The following is a 14,265-nucleotide window of genomic DNA, read 5'->3' as shown; positions in this document are numbered from 1 at the left end:
AAAATTATTTTAACCATCGTTAACAAACAAATTGAAAGAGCCTTAAGCGGTGAATTGAGTGAACAATAGAAAGGCTTCAGAAAAGGAATGGGAACCATTAATGCTCTCCTGGAACTGAAAATATTAATAGAAAGATCACTTGAAAGAAATAGGAACATTTATATATGCTTCATAGACTTTCAGAAGGCTTTTGACCGGGTAAAACATAATAAAATGTTCAATATATTAGATAAATTAGACATCGAAGATCATGTACTTAAAATTATAAAAATGATTTATACCAAACAGAAAATGCAGCTGTTTAACGATTAGACTTCTGTAGTGAAAATAAATAAAAAGAGGAGTTAGACAAGGTTGTATGCTTTCACCAAATCTATTTAATATCTATAATGAAACAGTAATGAAAAAGATTGAAAAACAAAAAATAGGAATTAGTATCAATGGTATAACATACAACAATCTTAGATATGCTAATGATATCATTCCAATAGAGAATTAATCAAATCACTGCAGCTACTAATTGAAGAAGATAAAGAATTTGGATTAGATATAAATGCAAAAAAGATCAAATTTATGAAAATCTCAAAAGAAAGCAGATCCGAGCCAGAAATATTCATAAACAATATGAAAATTGAACATGCAACAGAATACAAATATTTAAGCACCTACTTTACTACAGATAGAAAAGCAAGATAAAGAAATAAAAATAAGAACAGCCATAGCTAAAGATGCATTCTGGAAAACTAAAGATCTGCTTAGAAGTTCTGTGAGTATCGAGACAAAGAAAAGAATAATAAGAACATTAGTGTGGCCAATTTTCATATGGAAGTAAGACCCGGATATTCAAGAAGAGAGTAAGGCAACAGATAATGGCCTTTGAAATGTGGTGCTATAGGAGAGCTCTGAAAATCCCATGGACAGAACATGTGACAAATACAGATGTCCTACAGAGAATGAGAACGCAGAGATCTTTATTACAGGAAATGATCAAGAGAAAGATGAGATTAGCAGGACATGTACTGAGAGGTTCAGCAGGACAGAGGATACTAACAGTTTTAGAAGGAAAAATCATGGGAAAAGGATCAAGAGGCAAAAAATGAAGGACATGGCCTGAAAATATAAGATCATGGACAGGATCACATAGCTATGCAGAAACAAGAAGGAAAGCCACCAACAGAGAGAACTGGAAGGACATGGTGCTGCACCCCCTCACTGAGGAAGCTACATGAAGAAGAAGAAGAAAGAAATCTTAAAAGTGAAAAGGATACACAAGGTTGCTGTGAAAATAATTAAATGAAACACACACACACATATTAAATAAATATGGGAAATCTAGTCTTTCTGATCATGAGCTTTATACATTCACTAAAACAAATTGGAAAGACACATGAATTTCTACAAATGCAAGTTTAAAGTAGCCTATGAGAAGCTGATTAACTTGTCAGTCTGGTTGTTAAAGTGGATGGTTGTCCCTCTCTCCACCTAACATTCTGTGGATTTGAATCCCTTTGCAGCCGACCATGAACTTTTGGGCAACACCTTATGTATACAAGCATTACAGTTGACTTTCACTTTAGCAAACAATGCTATAACAACTTTCAGAAAAATTCCCTGTCAGAGATGCTACTAAAGCAAATTCACTATAGCAAATTACCCAGAAAAACAAACTATTCCTGTATTCCCATAAGTCTTTACCAAGAGTCAGTTGTATTACATATATTATATGAATTTGTTTTGGTACAGTGCAATGATATTTTCTAAATTTAAAGATCATCAAGAAAATATTATATATATTTGAGATGTGTTATAACCATATCCAGCTTTTACTTTAAAAGCAGAACTAGAAAACAAAATAACATTTTTCTCTATGACCTAACATTTACAATGCTTATGATTTTCAGCATGAGTTGACTTGGTATTGCACTACTTAAAAGAGCAAGGAGTATGTTGAACTCTTTATATTTGCTTTTTATTAGTGCTCATTGATTAAGAATTTATCCAAAATTATTATTATTATTTTAGAGTGATTTGTTGTCAAAGAGACCAAAAGAAACTTCAAAATACTTACTGAGCAGTTTTCAGAAGTTTTCAAACAGAACTTTTGATAGCACCTTTTTAATGCAATTCCATAAAGTTTTAAAGCTTTGTACTACTAAGAAGAAAATACACTGATATTCAGAGATTTTTCTTTTAAATAGTGCAACCAAGACATTTCAGATTGTGGTGAATGTTTTTTAAACACCATGCTTCTTTACACTTGTGCATATGTATAAAAAGTAGATGTATAATGATTAATTGTTTCAGCATGAGGTTTCAGCCTTACTGAAAATCAGCTATAGTATTATTTTTTTTAAATTACTTGGTCATATTCTTTTTTTCAGTGCAAGCAGATAATGTTCAAAAAGCTTTAGGGGTTTGGACACAGATGCAAGAAGAGAACATACAGCCAAGTATCCATTCTTTGCATTATTTAGCAGATTTGTTGATAAACCATAACCAACCAGTGCCATTTGTAATTCCACAAACTGAGGCAAAAACTGATTCTCAGAGAAATTCCCCATTAGAGGTGTGCATAATGAAAGATGATGTAAATGGAGCACTGGATTTAAAGAAAAGGTAAGGAATTTGTTAAAAAAAAGTTTTATTTGCTAACAACACAAAGACTGTACATCTTAAATTGCACAGTTCATGCAAGTTGAGCCATTACAAAATGTATATTTATTATGCTGGGGTCCTGTGAAGGACTTGAAATTTAATAAATCTATAGCAATCCATTTGCAAGCAATAAGAAGTGGCAGCTGCAAGTGTCTGTGTAATTTCACATCACTTGCATAGAGAGGGTCATGTTTGGTTTTAAGTTTCATGCTATTCATTTTTTCATCATTTTACACTTTTTTTCCCCATCATTAATGTTTATTATTTTTTTAAGTCTGTTATGATTTATACAAGGAGCCTCCATAGCTTGGTTGGTATAGATGAGCCTTTTGGTCAGAAAGACATGGGTTCAAATTCCATTCATGATGTGATGAATATTTATCAAGTCTTTCAATGAAATGGTGAATTAGCCAATCTAATACAAAGGTAGAGGGTTTTTCCTCCTGGAAATGTGGAGTTTTCATTCCTTGAAACATGTATACTGATCCTGTGAACACAGATCTACAGGCATAAATACTTGTCCTTAGGAGATGCAACAGAGTAGTGGTATGCCAGCTGCACTAATTTTCTGTGACCCCTAACTGGAGAGAGTGTCCATACCTGGGGGACGGAGAGTTTGAAGAGGAAGAATGATATCTAAAAGATATCATTCTTTACAACTTCCTTCTTAATGATGTGGAGGATGATAAAACACTTGGTGAAGAAGTGTCAGAAAAATGATCTAGATATAATCAATGAATTTGGAGATGCTGAAGATGATCAGAGTAAATCATGTAATAAGATATTGATGATTCTGTGTTAGATCCAGAGGTGTAGTCCTAAAAGAAATAGTGCCAAGGCTCTACTTTGGAAACAAAAATCCAGAGCACGAAGTGCAGCATTATTATTATTATTATTATTGTGATATGCGACGGCCATATGGTAGAGAGACTGTCTTGTTTCCTGAAATGAAAATGACAAGAGTACAAGGTGCTATTTTTTGACCGAAAGCTGGAAATGCATTATAAGTCTCATTACTATAATTTATTATAATGAATTTAAAATTTTTGATAGTTTTAAAAAAGTACCAGGGTGTTGCCTTGGAGTGCCTTGGCCCGACTACACCCCTGGTTAGATCTAGATTATTATTACATGACACCTCCATCAAATCCAAGGGCTCATTGCATGAGACCATGCCATACAATCCATTGTCTCAATCTACCATCCACTGCATAGTATTTGTCTGTTAATTGCAATGTTCCCTGACTGAATTGCCTAACAAAACAAAAAGCTGAGTTTCCAGAGAAAATTCCATATAAAGATTGCTGTCATCATGGTGAGAATCAAATTTGGGTCTGTAACATCAGCACAATAGATTTTATGAAATAATTTGATCATCTAAATAACTTCATCTATCTCTCAAGAAGCCCAGCTGTATAGAAAAGCTTTTGTTAAATGTATGTATGTATGTCATATTGAACAGATGGAGCCACTCTGGTAAGATTCATATGAATCTTACCAGAGTGAACTAAATGAACTTTGCAAGAACATTTAGAAAAGAAAACATATAAGTGAAATGTTTGGCCTTTCATACTACAACTGAAAAACATAGAATAGCCTATGGCAACTAACAGGTATGCTGGACATTGAGTTCAGGAATTATATTTACAAGTTAAGAAGCCTTACAATTGGTATAATGCATGATAATGTAACAAAAATCCCAATCCTGCCATAGTCCACTTTTATAAAAGAACTAAAATTCACTGTACTAGGTTATGATGGACAATATACTGCCCAAATCAGCAATAGAATAAGATGAAAATAAATAAATTCACTAATGGCTTTATTCCCAGGAAGTAGGCAGAGCTCTTTCAGTGCTAACTTTTTGAAGATCATTGCGCAGCTCAGTTGTTAGCCATCACTGACATCTGACTTGAGGCATATTCTGCCAACTTGTAATCCTAAGTCATAACAGTTATTTATTATATCTGATATAGTATGAGTTCTTTGGTCAGTTTTTGAGCTATGTTCAAGAAGAGTTTCCTCTCCCAAGTTTATTTTCTGTTTTCATTCTTTGAATGTGTTCCATTTATGTTTATATTTTTTTATTTTTTCTATTACTGATTCTTGGTTTAATTCTTTCATAATTTCTTCGTTTCTTTTGTGATCAATTTGAATATACTTTGCAGTTTTTCTCATAAACTTCATTTCTGCTGTTATTAATCTTTGTTTGTCTTTTTGTTTTATTGTCCAGATTTCACTTCCATACAATAAGACTGGTAGGGGTACTGCATTGTATACTTTTAGTCCTGTTTGTTTTTGAACTAGGTTTGGTTTAAAAATAGAGTTAATTATGCCTGTTATTTTTACATTTATATCTTTTTCATTTTCATATGGGATCATACATCCTAGGTAGTTAAATGAATTCACCTGTTCTAAGATCTTGTTATCTGTTACTATCTTAGTTCTTGCTGGATCTTTTCCTTTAAAGGACATAGTTTTTGATTTTTCTGTTGATATTATCATACCATAATCTTTGGATATCTCGTTTAGATCTAAAATAGCTTTCTGTGAGTTATCTTCAGAATTTGTAATTATTATTTGGTCATCGGCAAAAAAGAGAGTGTTTAAGTTCACACAGTAGAAGAAAATTTAATACCTTGATGGAAATTTTTATTCCATTTTATTATTATATCCTTTAGATAAATATTAAAAAGAGTTGCTGAGAGGGGACATCCCTGTCGGACTCCTTGGTTTTCTTTTAAGTCTTGTTAAATACAATAAGATTAAATCTCATGATTTAATTTTATTTGTATTTGATTATTTTCATATATACTTATGATAACTTTTAGGATATTATTTGGTATTTGTCTTTCATTTAATATGTTAAATAAAATGCTTCTTTTAACTTTGTCGAATGCTTTTTCAAAGTCAATAAATGCAATATGTGTTTCTAAATTGTACTCTCTTCTATTCTCTATTATTAGTTTTAGGCAAAAGGCTGGGTCTATATATGATCGTCCTTTTCTAAACCCATTCTGTACTTCTAAAATAAAGTTTTCGGAATATTTCATTAGTTTGCTATTTAAAATTCTTCTGTGTATTTTGTAACAGGAATTTAGTATGCTTATACATCTATAGTTTTTAGGGTCATCTCTAGTACCTTTTTTAAAGATAGGAATCACAATTGCTTTTTTCCATTCTATTGGGGGTTACCAGTTGTATAAATTGTATTTAAAAATAATAGGAGTCTTTCTTTGAATCGTGATGCTGCATATTTATCCAGTTCTGAACCTAGCTTATCTTTTTAGGTGATTTTCCGTTTCTTGTTTCTTTCAGGCTGATTTCTAATTCTTCTTTAGTTATTTCCTTTTCATTTTCATTAAGTGTTTGCCAGTTGTCTTTTTTAAAATATTTATCTGTCCACAATTCTGTGTAGAAGTTTAGAAATTCTTCTAATTTCAATTCAGTGTTTAATTTTATGTTTTCTTTAGTATCTGCATTTAGGTTTTTCAATATCTTATATACATTGGGTCTTATTTTATATAAATCATGTTCTAAATTAGTAACGAATTTGTTCCATGATTCTCTGTGTCTTTTTCTGACTTCTCTTTTAGCTATGGCTCTTTTTATATTCTATTTCATCTTCTAATCTTTTACTGCTTAACTATTTATGATAGGAGGCTTCTTTTTTCATTTTGATTATTTCTTTGGTTGTATTATCCCATATCTTCAATTTTTTCTTTTTATTGAATTTTTTGGGCTTTCATTTGCTACTACATTTAGTATCATTTTTATATTAAGCCATTCTATTTCTATTTCTTCATTTTGTTTTATTTTATCTAGATATTGGTTAATTCTTTGTTCATATAGCCATTGTACATTTGTGTCATTCAGTAGTCTAGTTTTATAAACAAATGTTTCAATTTTTCTTTCTGTTCTTGTTACCTGTAGCCATTTAGGTGGTAATCTTAATTTTATTTTAACAAGGAAGTGGTCACTGCTTATTTCATATCCTCTGTGAACTCTAACATCTAGTAAAAATTTTGATGTGTTTTAATTTAATATAAAGTAATCTGATATTGATTTCCATCCTCTTGCTGCCCAAGTGTATTTATGTATGTCTTTATGTTTACAGAAGGAATTCATTATTTTTAGGTTATTATAAACTACAAAGTCAATCAATTTTTTACCATTCCTGTTTAGAGTATGTTCTCCTTATATTCCTATATTATTATTAATTTTCGTGGTTCCAATTCTTGCATTTAAGTTTCCTTCTAAAATTACGTAATCATTTTTATTTATTTTATTATATATATTTTGTAGCTGATTATAAAATTCAATATTATCCTGTTCTCTTCCTTCTTCTTAGGCATATAAACCAATTATTATTAAATAGCCTCTATCTATTTTTATTCTAGCTTCTATTATTCTTTCATTCCATAATTTATAATGTTTTAACTGTTTTGAAAGGGAGTTATGAATCCAATTCATGACTCCTGCTTGTGCTCTTTGGTCTCTGTCAACTCCACTGTATATCACATTAAAATTTTCGGTTCTCATTGTTCCTTTTAATTTCTTTTTGATTCAGTGATTACTGCTATTTTAAAATTTCTTTCATTTAATAATTGGTCTAATTCTATTTCTTTATGTGCTATTCCTCTTATATTCTAGTTTGCTATATGTATTATATTTTGTCATTTCCATTTTCGTTTTACCTTTTCCATTCCAGGATCATTTTCCATAGATTCATTCCAATTACCTTTATCTGTCAGCTTAAAAGTAGAATTATGTTCTCCATGTCAGGTGACTAGCATGACGATGGAACAGTTCAGTGGTAATGCTACCTTAAGGCTTCTGAACTAGCTTTCTTCCAAATTTAAACCCATAGGAGGAATGTATATTGAAGGGGAAAGATTAGATTATAGGAGAATAGAGTAGAATTATATTAAAGGTTTATAGAGGGGATATAGTTGTAAGGCCAGAAATGGAAAGACCCCATGGCCCTCGAGTACTCGAAGAGCATAAAGGTCACAAAATAAGAAGAGTTGGCTGATTAAGCCTCATAAGAAAGAACTAAAGTGAGTGTATCTTCCTCAAAGTAAAAGAAGAAGAGAATAGATCCAGCTAGGGATCCATGGGAGTGCCGCTTCCCTTACAATCAAGCTGATTGCCCTGTTGGTCCACGAGTCTTTATTCAGTATATTCGGACCACCCCACCATATATACATATACACACACACACATGGTGGGCTCCCCTGTTTGCCACCTAGGGGACGCGCTCCCTAGGGGTTACAGGGTCTCCCTCAGAGCGACAGGGTCCACTGTCCAGCCTAAAGGCTGCAGATTTGAATCCTGCTGTAGGCATGGATGTTTGTGATTGTCTGTGAAAATACTAGTGGTGGTGGTGGGTCTGGAGGGATCACATAATAATAATAAGAACATGTGGTGTGGATTTTATATTTATTAAGCACACTGGATATCTTTTCAGATGTACCCAAATATATGGAATAGTAACAGTTTTGTTATATTATAGAAGGGAGGGATTTGAGGAGGTATTTAGTATTTTCTCTGTTTTTTGGATATTATAGCCATTGGCAAAGAAAGTGTGATGGATAGGCAAGTTTAGTCATAAGAGAAGTATCATTAGAAGCAGCATCACTATCTATTTTCTCTCTCTCTCCCCTCCCCTCTCCTTTTTTGCCAAAAAGAATAAAATAAAATAAACAATAATAAAACATTTGTTGTCAGTATTGTTTTTATATAATCTGGATTGAGTTTAATTTGAACATAATTTTCTAAGTAAAGTAAGTAAATTTAGTGCTAATATACAACTCTAGCATTCCAATTGCAAAGCATCAATTTATTTTCAGTAGTAGTTAAACTGATTTATTTTAAAAGCTGATTTAATCAGCCAGTCTATACCAGTAATAGTGTTGAAATTATGCAATTCATGTATGTAATACTTAAATTTTAAAGTTCTCACATTGAGACTTATTTTGTTTTTCACCCCCCCCCCTCCTGCATGAAAAAAAAAAAAAAAAAAAGGTTAGGACAGTCTGGTGAGAAGCTCAGTCCAAACATAATGTCCGATTTATTGGAGATTTTAGTTAGAAAAGGAAAACTGGTTGGTGAGTACCGATATATTTTTTTTTTCTAAAAAAATACATATTATTATTATTATGATTAAAAATAAGTGAAATGAGATTTATGAGAAGAACTGCAAAATACACATTATTAGATCAAAAAAGGAACAAAGACATTTTAAAAGAACTAAAAATAAAATCAATAGAAGAAAAACTAAACAATTATAAACAAAAATGGATTGAACGTGTAAACCGAATGGCCAACACCCGACATCCTAAACAAATACTAAAATATAAGCCAATTGGAAAGAGAAGGCAGACCTCAAAAAAGGATATTGGATGGATAATGAGACCGAGACAGACCAATATGGTCTATACCCTTAATTAGTGTTATGATGATGATTATTGTGTGACACCTCCAAGGAGTTCAAGGACTCATTGCAGGAGGATATTCTACTCCACTAATGCATCTCTCCATCTCCCCTACTACTTAATTCTTCACCTACACACAGTGACACTACTACCATCAACATCTAACGCCCATCATCTCCACCAACAACAACAGTATTTCTTGTCTGTAAACTATGGGTGTGTTCTCATGGCTGATTTATCTATATGCATGATGAAAAAAAAAAAACTAAGTTCTGGGAGAAAAAGCCCTGCTACCTCCATATGAGATAAGCTAACCCACCTTCAACTGACAATCTTAAATAAAGATTCCTCTCATCAAAAATATATCTATTTCTTTTAGTTTTCATTTTTAATGGTATCCCTGAGGGAAACTCTCCAACCTGTAGATTCTTATGTTTTTGAAATGTCCCACTGATGAATATCATGAACTTCATGCCTTCCCTCTTCTGCAACCTTAATGAGTAACTAATCCATTGAATATACATCTTTGATTAACATGGTACATGATTGTCACAGTTATTATTGTAACATGTATATATGTACATGATTGTCACAGAGGATATTACTTCTCCAGCATGTGTATTTTTCTGTATATTGAACGCTTGTTCAAACTAATTAGTTTTGAGTTAAATAGATTTGGTTTATATATATATATATATATATATATATATAGTCAAGGACAGTTGCTGTGACTTTGCAGCCTTCACAAAAAAACTTTCTTGAGTCTTAAGAGCATGATTCTCTTCACAGATTAGATTGAATGCCTGTTCAAACTAATTAGTTTTGAGTTAAATAGATTTGGTTTATATATATATAGTCAAGGACAGTTGCTGTGACTTTGCAGCCTTCACAAAAAACTTTCTTGAGTCTTAAGAGCATGATTCCCTTCGCAGATTACTTCAGCTAGAGGTTGGAGGGGGGTGTCATTTCGGGGGTATGGTTAGTTATGTGACTGCTAGCATTTGTGCTTGCAGTACTTTTTTTTAAACTTTATGTATATATGAATTAAATCAAAATCCCTTCACACCTTTACTTTGCATAAAAATTTCATTTAAACTGTTGGTTTATATAGTTTTATGATGAGTTGAAGATTGCTATTAACGTATGCATTAATATATATTGAAATGACCTTTGAAGATTTAGAAAATAGAATTAACTATGATATGTTGAAACAAAGTGGTTTAACAATGATGAACTTAAAATTCATACTGATAAAACTAAATACAGTCATACCCCCAAAGTTACGCGATACGTGGGACCAACAAAAAGTGCGTAAGTCGAATTCGCGTAACTCGGGGTATAATTTATATATACAAACATACAAAATATTAGTTAACTGGGACCAAAGGTTTACAAAAACACCTATATTTTTTAATAAATATAATCATAATTGTAGTTTTTTGTACATAAAAAAAAGAAAGTTATTTCGATGTCAATGGTTTCATAAAATCTAATAGATTCATCTGACGGCATAATGTCTTTTTCTTGTCACGCAAAATTTCTTCATAGCAAGCTAACGATTTTTTTATTCCTTGCTTAGTGGCTACAATTCATTCCTCGTTAATCTATGTCCTCCAAAATCTGTAAACCTTTCTTTTATGATTGTTCTTACTGTGGATTCCTGTAGATCGAACTTCTTTGCTAGCTCACAAATTTTCATTCTGCCTTCAAAATCCTTAATAATGTTGAGTTTTGTTTCCAAAGTCAATGTTTTTCTTTTCTTGCTAGCTGTAGAAGAATCAGAATTGCTTCTTTTGGATGACATTATTATTTTTTATGTGATAAAATTTTTATCAAGAACATAACATTAAACAATCGCAAGGTGTAGAGTGCAGACTATAAAAATCGTGTATGAATGGAGACTGCGCGAAACATGTCAGTGCTTGTTCACAGCATGTGCGACACTGGCGAATGAGGCCAGCACCGAAAAGATATGACTAGTGGTGAGTCGTGAAGAGGGACGGGGGGATACGTACATATAAGAAACTGTGTAACTCTGGATTCACGTAAGACGGGGTTGTTTAGCTAATCTTTCCTCTCCAATTCTGTTTAAGTGACCATACCACCTCAGATTAGCTCTGCTAACACATTCCTGAATGCTAACAATGTCGAGTTCTTTCCAAATATCCTCAGTTTTAATACTATACTGCCATTGATGCCATCTGTTCACACCCCTAATCTTTCTCAGGACTCTGATATCTGTGGCCTCCAATCAAGAGGAGGTCTCCTTTTGAACACTGTCTTGTATACAGTTAGTTTAATGTTTTAACTAATCTCTCTTTTATTCCATATAAATTTATTCAGTTGACTTCCTACTGTACCAGCTTTTCTAATTCTGCTGTCTATTTCCAAATTTAATTTGCCATCTTCACTAAAAATTGTGCCTAAATAGCTGAAATGTTTTACTTGTTCTATAGGTTCTTCATTCAGGATGCAGTTGATGTTTTCAAAGTTTCTGCCTATTTTCATTGTCTTTGTCTTTTTAATGCTTATTTTGATACCAAATTATTACAGCAGTTATTCAATTTGGTCAGGGAGTCCTGTAGACTTGTCCTAGTTTTATTTAGGAGTATAATACCATCTGCATAAGGTTAAGATCTGAGATTAACATCTCCAATTTTGATATCATACTACTGCTTTCCTTCATAATGTGATCCATATAGATGATGAATAACAGTGAATATACACCTTTGTTGCACATCCGACTTAACATCAAATGATCTTCCTGTATCTCCTTCAATTCTAACTGCTGATTTACAACTCAAATACAGACTGTATTGCTTGATATAATGTTCCATTTACTCCATATAACTGGAACGTTTTGATCAGCTTTCCTCTTGTCTATTTCCAAATTTAATTTGCCATCTTCACTAAAAATTGTGCCTAAATAGCTGAAATGTTTTACTTGTTCTATAGGTTCTTCATTCAGGATGCAGTTGATGTTTTCAAAGTTTCTGCCTATTTTCATTGTCTTTGTCTTTTTAATGCTTATTTTGATACCAAATTATTACAGCAGTTATTCAATTTGGTCAGGGAGTCCTGTAGACTTGTCCTAGTTTTATTTAGGAGTATAATACCATCTGCATAAGGTTAAGATCTGAGATTAACATCTCCAATTTTGATATCATACTACTGCTTTCCTTCATAATGTGATCCATATAGATGATGAATAACAGTGAATATACACCTTTGTTGCACATCCGACTTAACATCAAATGATCTTCCTGTATCTCCTTCAATTCTAACTGCTGATTTACAACTCAAATACAGACTGTATTGCTTGATATAATGTTCCATTTACTCCATATAACTGGAACGTTTTGATCAGCTTTCCTCTTGGCACCTTGTCCAGATCTACAAAACTTGAATACAGATCCTTGTTATATTCCCATGATTTCTCAACTATGTGTCGTAAAGTGAAGATCTGATCCTGACATCCTCTATTTGGCCTGAATCCAGCTTGTTCTTTCCCAAGCTTTACTTCCACAATTCTTCTCAACTGTTTCTCAGGTATACTTGCATAAATCTTACTAGGAACAGACAGTAGAAAAATTCCTCTACAATTCTATATTCAGCTTTATTCCCTTTTTTTTTATAGATGAATACTATGAGTGCTCTATTCCAATCATCTGAAATTTAACCCTCTGACCAAGACTTCTGAATTATGCAGTGCATCCACTGTAAAACTTTTATACTCAATATTTTAACATTTCTGGTCGAATATCATCTACTCCAGCTGCCTTTCCACATTTCAGGTTTGTGATAGCTTTTTCTATCTTAATGTGCAGATATATATCTAGTTGGCATTCCGGTTGAGTGTCATCATGCTCTCACTGCTTATTTAATTTAGCAATCTTTCAAAGTAATTACTCCATACATCAAGAATATTTTTATCATCAATTTTCGTCTTCCCTTTATCATCTCCAATTCTTTTTACACTATTATTTCCTCCATTTCTGAGCTTTTTCAGTTGCTTTCAGAATATTTTACCACCTTCCTGATATTCATTTTCTGTATTCTCACCAAAGTCTTCCCATGACCTTTTGTTTAGTTAATTTTACACAGTGCTTTGCTTTCTTACATTTTCTCTCTATTCCCTAAGAGCATAAGCTGATTACTTGCCAGGAACTTTCAATATGCTTTCTTGTTTTCCTTGACTGCCTTTTTAACTTACTGTCCACCATGGAGTTCTGATTTTTCTATTCTTGCAGATTACCTTACCACATGCCTTGCAGGTTGAATTAATTAAAGTTTTCTTTATGGTTTGGAACTGAATCTCCAAGGTTTGGTTCTTGTTTTCAAACTTTGTTTTTCTTGAATAATGTCTGTGTATTTGTGTCTACAGTTCACATTTGATAGCTGGTCAACTTTTATTCACTTCAAAACTTTCTTACACGCCCTTCTTTTCAATATGAAGTTCAATTTTATCCTGCTCAACACTAAATGGTGATCACTTCCTGTTTCAAATCCTCTGTATACTCTGGTGTCCTGAACCACTGGGAAAACATCGACAATAACATGGTCATTGAGACTTTTCTTATTCTTTGCATCTTCTCTCCATATAATGTATATATGTAGGCTATGGTTTACATTGTGGGCAGAACCTGCTGGTAGTCCCCAAGGCAAATAAAGAAATTTTTCATGAATCATTTTGAGCACTTAGAAACAAGCAGTTATAATAAATTGCCGAATGAATTAAAGTCTGAAACATCAGGTTACACTTTTAGAAAAAGATTGAGAAACTATCTCAAGGGACTAAATAATAATAACTTTTATTTTAAATGCATATTATAGAAAATAATTTTAATTGTTATATGTTATGTCCCAGTTATTTTCTGTATGTATTCATGTGCCCTCATAAATATTTCATTTATTTTTTAGCGACTGTATCACCTACAATGTATTTTTATAGTAACCTACCCATATGGTATGGCCCTTAGTTACACATATTGTACAGTTTCTTTTAATCCATTTCCATTTTCTTTCTTATTCCTAAGTTCTTTCTTTTACTGTCAGTCTCTATATTACCACTTCAAAAATAATTGTATGGTATATATGTTATAACATATGTATCATTCATTTTACTAATCTATTATTTATCAGTTCTATTTGTCACTTCAAAAAAAAAAATTAA

General features: G+C 32.3%; 1 protein-coding gene across 1 annotated transcript in view; it reads left to right on the top strand.

Annotated features, from left to right (window-relative positions):
* The window catches only part of LOC150098383 (leucine-rich PPR motif-containing protein, mitochondrial-like), a 446,274-nt gene that overhangs the window by 348,293 nt on the left and 83,716 nt on the right, over positions 1–14,265 (top strand). The window contains exons 29-30 of the mRNA XM_090405178.1: positions 2,382–2,616; positions 8,683–8,765. Of these exons, the coding sequence (XP_090261304.1) occupies positions 2,382–2,616; positions 8,683–8,765 (318 nt within the window). The remainder of the gene's footprint in view (positions 1–2,381; positions 2,617–8,682; positions 8,766–14,265) is intronic.

The sequence above is a fragment of the Typopeltis vanoorti genome, chromosome 15, assembly GCF_054136105.1.
Source record: "Typopeltis vanoorti isolate ZY-2024b chromosome 15, IOZ_Tvanoo_1.0, whole genome shotgun sequence".
In the NCBI taxonomy this organism is placed as follows: Eukaryota; Metazoa; Arthropoda; class Arachnida; order Uropygi; family Thelyphonidae; genus Typopeltis; species Typopeltis vanoorti.
This window is presented reverse-complemented; position numbering and strand designations above follow the sequence as displayed.